This window comes from Solanum tuberosum, unplaced genomic scaffold (genome assembly GCF_000226075.1).
Source record: "Solanum tuberosum cultivar DM 1-3 516 R44 unplaced genomic scaffold, SolTub_3.0 scf00128, whole genome shotgun sequence".
In the NCBI taxonomy this organism is placed as follows: domain Eukaryota; kingdom Viridiplantae; phylum Streptophyta; class Magnoliopsida; order Solanales; family Solanaceae; genus Solanum; species Solanum tuberosum.
In genome coordinates, this window is record NW_006239053.1 from 217878 (window position 1) to 225826 (window position 7949).

At 33.3% G+C, this 7949-nt stretch overlaps 1 protein-coding gene and 1 non-coding gene across 2 annotated transcripts; one reads left to right on the forward strand and one right to left on the reverse strand.

Annotated features, from left to right (window-relative positions):
- Window positions 1-5198: 5198 nt before the first annotated feature.
- On the forward strand, window positions 5199-5614 carry LOC107061258 (uncharacterized protein DDB_G0290685-like). Its single transcript, XM_015310189.1, has 2 exons — window positions 5199-5207; window positions 5249-5614. Exons 1-2 carry the CDS (start codon window positions 5199-5201, stop codon window positions 5612-5614), a joined length of 375 nt encoding a protein of 124 aa, XP_015165675.1.
- Window positions 5615-6783: 1169 nt separating this feature from the next.
- TRNAV-AAC (transfer RNA valine (anticodon AAC)) lies at window positions 6784-6857 on the reverse strand. The gene has a single exon. It is a non-coding gene; the product is annotated as a tRNA-Val (tRNA).
- Window positions 6858-7949: the final 1092 nt, after the last annotated feature.

A 7949-nucleotide genomic window follows, 5' to 3' on the forward strand; every position in this document is an offset into this window, starting at 1 on the left:
ATAATTCATAATTGTGTGATATTCTGTTTTCCATTTCTGTTTTGAGATTGCACTACACATGGTATTACTTCAGGTTGCAATGTAGATATGCACAATTGTTGTTCTTATATATATAGTGGACCTCATAGTTGAGGATTCATGTTAATGTTAAGTTGCAGCTTCTGTTTGCAAAGTATTAATTCATAACTGTGTGATATTCTTTTTTTTTTGGTTTTTGGATTACACTACATATTGTTATTACTTCCCATACAACAGTAATATGGGTTGGAGCTTCTGTTTGTTTGCAAAGCTCCGACACATTAGGGAGAGAATTATAGAGTCTTAATTTAACTATACTTAGAGTCCTATTACAATACCTATTACTACTATAATAATAATAATGTAATTACAAATAATCTAATCCTAGTCGTAATGTAATCCTAGTGGACTTCAGCTAGTACAATAAATAGCAGCCTAATCGATATAAGTAGTCTAATTCTAGTGTGACTCAAACTCTTCAGTAAACTCGTCAATCAACTTCATTAGTCATGTTCTAATCATAAGCTTCCGTCATCTTCAACACATATATGCAAAAGAAAAAGAAAATTTGATGTGGAAAAGCTAGATAACCTTTTCTATTTATAGCCAACTATATGGATTAAATAGTTTGATGTTGAAAAGCTAGATAACCCTTTCTATTTATAGCCAACAATATGGATTAAATAGGTGTGAATTCACCTGTTCAGAACATGCATGGTGTCGTTTGGGAGAGGAGATGTTTGTTCGGAAGGAACATGTAACTGCCCAGTCCACTAGGGATATTGTCCTGGCCTAGGCTCGCACGTCTTTAAAACGCGTCACTAGTTGGTAAGGTCTGCTTACTTATATACTCCACATCTCTCTTGTGTTTTGCTGATGTGCGACTTCTAATCTTAAGTTGGGGTATCACAGAACACGTCCTTTCCGTATATTTTCTGCAAATTTAAAATAAATTTCCCGAGTTAATTAATTAATGATCCATGAATTAATGAATTAATAAATAATTTTGTGAATTAATATTAAGAAAAAAATTAATTCATGAGAATGATGAATAAATTGTCTAAAAAATTATCAACCAATCATTTGAGCTGGTGAGGAAGCACTCTCTTTGTAACCCTTTTAAGAGCTAATGAAGTATTTCTTAATATAAGGACAATATTTTTCCAGATGGAGAAAATAGTTTTGGAGGGTAAAAAAAAAAAAAATTCGTAAAAGGGAAAAATAAAAATAAAAAGAAAATAAAATTCATCCCTAGTAAAAGGTTAGAAATTTTTCAGAGCGATTTAAAAACAGAGCTGGTGAAGTCATTTGAAAACAGAGCACTTCTCAACTAGTAGTATTCAAGAATTAATTTCAGTTTTGGGCATTTCTCCTCTGCTTTAATTTTCACCCATTTTTCGTTTTCTTGGATTCTCATTGATCACCAACTCCATCTTTGGTGAGTAGTTTGTCTTTTCTTTCGATTGATCTTTCCAGCTTTTATATTTCTCTTACACTTTCTTCTTTTTATTCTTTAATAGGTGAATCATGTCTATTAGGATTTGGTTCTTGATTCAACAATTTATGACAAGAAACGATTTGCCTGAATACAATCATATCCCTTCTGTTCATTACCTCTACTGTCGTCATTGCAGAACTCAAGTTGCAACCATCCATGCTGACACTCCGACTCTACCGATTCTTTCTAGGTTAAGGGTTGCTGTACGAGAGGACGAGCGATATCATCAAGTAATAGATGGCGTGACCGTAGCCGGGACTTTCTGTGTCCAATGTAGAAACCTGCTCGGGTGGAAAATTGTAAGATACTAGTAATATTAAAGATCATTTGAGTTTCATGATAACAAGAAGGATTTGTTGCTCTTTTTTATTCCCTCTTAAATTACTGAACTTATGATTTCTCCAGATTGCAGTCTCCCAACCGTCTAGTATTTATAGCGTAGGAGAATTCATTATGACATTGTAAGTTTCTAATTACGAATTTGCAGATTGAGACCGTCTGTACATGTATATCTATGGTATGACTTGTAAGGTGTTAATTCAAATGAGTATATTGTGGCAGGAACGCATTTATTAGCTGGAACAATGTAACGTCCTTTGATTTACTCTTTGGAGGCAATAATGATCAAGATGGAGGTGCAGATGAAGAACAGGATCATGATCAAAATGGAGGCGCTAATGAGCAAAATGCTGAACAAGATGGAGATACTAATGAACAAGATTTAGGCGCTAATGTGCAAAATGCTGATCAAGATGGAGAGGCTAATGAGCAAGATTTAGGCTCTAATGAGAAAAATGCTGATCAAGATGGAATGGGCAATATTTGATCTAAATGCAAACATTTGAATCAACTATTGATGAAAATGCAGACATCCAATGCCTACTCATGCTGCAGAACCAGCATATTAAGATAGAGTTCATATTATACGAATATTAATTCATAACTGTGTGTTCATTTTACATGTTTGAGCTCGAGTACTTCCCTTCTCTATATGCTGCTAATTACTTTATCTTTTGACTATAATCTACCAGTTGAAAGTCACTGCAACTACTGTGCAATTGTCTTTGTTTCTTCACTAGTATGGTAGATATACAAATGTTTGATTTTGAAGAATAGGAATAAAACCCTTAGGTTGAGTAGGATTTTATTTGTTTCAATAGAGGATACAATATATATAGAACAAATCACACCTAATTTTGACCTTATGTATCTCGAGATACATGTATCTCGACGTATCTGAATGCACTAAATCCCTGATAAAATTTATTATAATTAACTCTTAAACTAGTGGGATTTCTGTAAGTTACCCTATTTCTTAGGGTGTTTGGAGTATTCCAATAAGATTGTGGTCCAAAGAATATTAGAGCGTGTCTTATTTCTAAAAGTTTCCAAATAATAGAATTTTGGCTCAAATATTAGTTTTTTTTAATTATTTGAGAATTTTAATTTTTGTCAAAAATATTTATCAAATAATGACAAGTTATATAGGCACATGTTACACCTTATAAGACATAAATTCAATTGGGTAATTTTCGCATATACCCACTCAAAAATAACTTAATTACGTTCTACAGTTATAGTTTGTTAATTACGATTCGTAGCTATATGTTATAGGGATGAGAGTGGCGAGCGAGATTGGGAGAGGGAGGGGAGAGGTGAATTGCATATGTATATATGTCAAAATAATTATATATATGTAAGTGGTATACATATGTATTTGTATATCTAGCGAGTGAGATTGGGAGATGGAGGAGAGAGGCGAGCGAGAGAAGGCAATATTTGTATAATTCGCATCTCGTTTGTATGATTCGCGGGTACGTTTGTATAATTCACGTGTTTTTGTATAATTGAGTAATACAAAGTCTGAAATTATATAAATATGGTAAAACTCGAAATAACGAATTGATACAAACATAAACATATGAACTTTAAACAGTTATACAAATTATATTATACAAATTACATTATATAAATTATATTATACAAATCAGAAAACTACACGTTTATACAAACTTTAAAAAGTTATAAAAAAAAGATTGAATGTATATGATGATAAAACTAAAAAAACAAAGGAAATCATTGTCATATACAAATACAAACTATTGTATACAAAATACAAATCAAACAAAGTATTGTTAGTTGTGAATTATATAAATGTGAATTATACAAACGTGACTAATTATACAAACTCGAAGTCAGCTCACGTAATTAATAGTTAATGCTGGTCACGAGTGATAATTATAGCAAACTATAGCTATGATGACTAATTATATAGTATAAATTTGTTTAACGTCCTAATTTTCCCAATTCAATTTTATGATGACTAATTATATAATAAACATATACATATATATTAATTAATCATAATTAAATAATATGTCAGGCAATCTATCATTCCGCATTAATATTCTGATAAGTTTTTAGTTTTAACCATTGAAATTCACATAAGAAAATTTGTTCAATTACAGAGCGATTTCAAAACACAGCTCTTCTCAATTAGTAGTATTCAAGAATCAAGAACTGATTTTTCTGTTATAATTCCCACCCATTTCAAAACAGAGCTCTTCTCAACTAGTAGATTCTCACTGATCAACCGACTCTTTTCAGAGCGATTATAAAACAGAGCTGGTGAAGGCATTTCAAAACAGAGCTCTTCTCAATTAGTAGTATTCAAGAATCAAGAACTGATTTTTCTGTTATAATTTTCACCCATTTTTTGTTTTATTGGATTCTCATTGATCTACCAACTCTTTTCTCCCTGGTGAGAAGTTAGTCTCTTCTTTCCATTGAATTTTCCAGCTCTTCTATAACATGTCTGCTTACTTCTACTGCGGTGGCTGCGGAGCTCGAATTGCACTCGTCCAGGATTACCATCACCCTGTATGATTTGATACTCCAAATTTTCAATTAATTTCTTCTGAATTGTTCTATTTGTATCATGAATTAAGCACTACTCTGTTATATTTCTTGACTAAGCTCAGAACCAACTTATTTTCTTGTGTTGTAAACATTGCAGGGAGACGACATAGAGAATTCAAGGTTCTTTACTAAAGTGTAAGTCTCGTGCAATTTCAACATCTTGAGATTTTATTTATTGCCTAATGAGCCAGCCATATATGCAGGTTTAATGTTGAAGTAGCAGAGGACGAGCAATATAATCCAGTATTAAATGGCATGAACCTAGCCACGACTTACTGTGGCAAATGTAGAACCCCGCTCGGGTGGAGAGTTGTAAGATCCTAGTAATAACAAGATGATTTTGTTGCTCTTTTTTTCCCCTCTTAAAAATTACTGAATTTATGATTTCTTCAGATTGCAGTCTCCGAACCGTCTAGGAGTCATAAAGTAGGAGGATTCTATATGAGATTGTAAGTTTCTAATTATGAATTTGCAGATTGAGACGTCTGCACATGTATATATGTGGTATGACCTATAAGGTGTTAATTCAAATGAGTATTTTATGGCAGGAAATGGCTGCATGAAATGAATCATGATAAATATAGAGACAGAACTGAGGGATATGGAGACTCTACTGAACAAGAAGTGGGTGCTAATGAGCCAAATTTTTATCAAGATGGAGACACAACTGAGGGATATGGAGACTCTACTGAACCAGAAGTGGGTGCTAATGAGCCAAATTTTGATCAAGATGGAGGCGTTAATGAGCGAAATGCTGATCAACATGGAGGCGGTAATGAGCAAACTTCTGATGAACATGGAGGCAGTAATGAGCAAAATGTTGGTCAAGATGGAGGCGCTAATGAGCAAAATGCTGATCAACATGGAGGCGGTAATGAGCAAACTTCTGATGAACATGGAGGCAGTAATGAGCAAAATGTTGGTCAAGATGGAGGCGCTAATGAGCAAAATGCTGATCAACATGGAGGCGGTAATGAGCAAACTTCTGATGAACATGGAGGCAGTAATGAGCAAAATGTTGGTCAAGATGGAGGCGCTAATGAGCAAAATGCTGATCAACATGGAGGCGGTAATGAGCAAACTTCTGATGAACATGGAGGCAGTAATGAGCAAAATGTTGGTCAAGATGGAGGCGGTAATGAGCAAACTGCTGATGATCATGGAGGCAGTAATGAGTAAAATGTTGGTCAAGATGGAGGCTCGCCAATGAAACGACCGAAGAAATAGATCAACTGGCTGATGGAATAGATAATATTGATGAAAATGCAGACATTGAAAGCCGACTCATGCTGATATTGTGCTTATACAAAATGCTATAATTCATAATTGTGTGATATTCTGTTTTCCATTTCTGTTTTGAGATTACACTACATATTGTATTACTTCAGGTTGGAATAAACCAATTTGAGACTTCCATTCTCTGTATGGTGCTTAGTTTGTTTTAAATTTCTTAATACAAGTCATCTTTCAAGCATTTGAGTATAATCGATTACTGATATTTCCTTAGATTTTGCTACTCAACTTTAGTTTTTGAAGGCTACACAGGAGTGTGAATGCCAGTGGTCATCTGTTTTCTCCCCTTTTTCTAAGGAATGGGTGTTTTAGGAAACTGTTATAGTATATGCTAACGTAAGTGCCAGTGCTCATATTATACTAATTTGGATTTCTGCTGTTCATATAATTGAATGTGTAACCTTGTGAAATCTGTACGACTCCTTTTGTCAAGTGGGATGATTATACGCGTGTTGTTGCCAACAATTGAAGTTTATTGCTGCGTAAAACACCTAAAAGCTAATACAAATCCTGTAGTCTTGTTTGGCATGAATTCGTAGTAGTAGAGTTATCCTTCACCACAGCAGTAGATGTCAGCTTCTCAAGTCTCAACAAGAGGATCCTAACTTCTTAAGTAAGTTGCAGCACCACTACAGTTTTGGCACATAAAGTAAACTTTCAAAAAAAAAAACTGATCAAGATGGAGACAACTGATCAAGATGGGGACACAACTGATCAAGAAGGAGACATTACTGATCAAGAAGGAGACGCTACTGAGGAAAACGCTGATCAAGATGAAGACACTACTGAACAAGATTTAGGCGTTAATGAGCAAAACACTAATGAGCAAGATGGAGATGCTAATGAAGATGGAGGTGCTCAAATGAACTGAATGATGAAAATGATAGCCTACTCATGCTGATGTTCTGCTTATACAAAATGCTATAACTCATAATTTGTGTGATATTCTGTTTTCCATTTCTGTTTTGTGATTGCATTGCATTGCATTACATATCATCAGTACAGTTTGGTACATAAAAGGAAACCTCAAGGAAAATAATATAATAAAAAAATAATGGCTTCGCCCGGACTCGAACCGGAGACCTTCAGTGTGTTAGACTGACGTGATAACCAACTACACCACGAAACCTTCAGGTATCAGATATTACTTTAGGAATATTATTTGGACATATTTTACCATAATACAAGGGTTATTGACTGCTTTCAATTTCCATGGCTCGAACTCATTGTTCCAAGATTTCCTCTTGATTTGGTGCAACAAACATATTAATCATGGCCCATCATTTGTTTGATACAAATAATTTAGTTATTTTTACTATCGAAATTCACACAAACAATAACTACAACTGAGATCAGGAGCAATTGTCTCCACAAATTTTTCTACTATTTCCTAATCTACTGCTTAACCACTATCATCTACTCATCTTGCTACCATGTTGATCACTAGCTATATATAAATTTTTCTAATTTTAACTATATTTTGAAACTATTAAAAAGTGTAAAGTTCAAGATAATACAATTTGCGTACAATTTTGATTAAAAAAATTTTAAATGATATTAGTATTTTATTATGTTAAACTGTAATATAATTTTGTTTAATTTATTAATTTTTCCTTAATCAGTTTTAAGAGTTTGTGTTTGAATTAGAATGTAATGGAAAGTTATAAAACAGTCTATTTATATTTCCGTTTTATTTAAATAAGGATTTAAAGTTTATAAAAAAATTAATTTTAAAACAGATCATTCAAATATTTAATTTTTTAATTTTTATCTTTATATAAATTTTAATTATTTTTTATACCCTTAAAGTCAATCTTTTTTTTTTCAAATTAACACACAATAATATTTAACTTATGCCCAATACATAAAAATACTTAGTGCTTCTACAGTTCTATTTACCAAACAAATTTAAAAATGAGGAACTTTCACATATAGTCACTCAAAAATAGCATAATTACTCTTCATAGCTATAGTTTAATAATTACAATTCATAGCTACATGTTATAGGGAGAAGAGAGGCAAGCGAGACTGGGAGAGAGAAGAGAGAGATGAGTGAGACTGGGAGAGAGAGGAGAGAGGCGAGGGAGAGAGGGCAAAGAGTGGGAGAAAGGTGAATTGTATATGTATATCGGTTAGATAATTGTACATTATACATATGCATTTGTATATATGGCAAGCGAGATTGGGAGAGGGAGGAGAGAGGCGAGCGAGATTGGGAGAG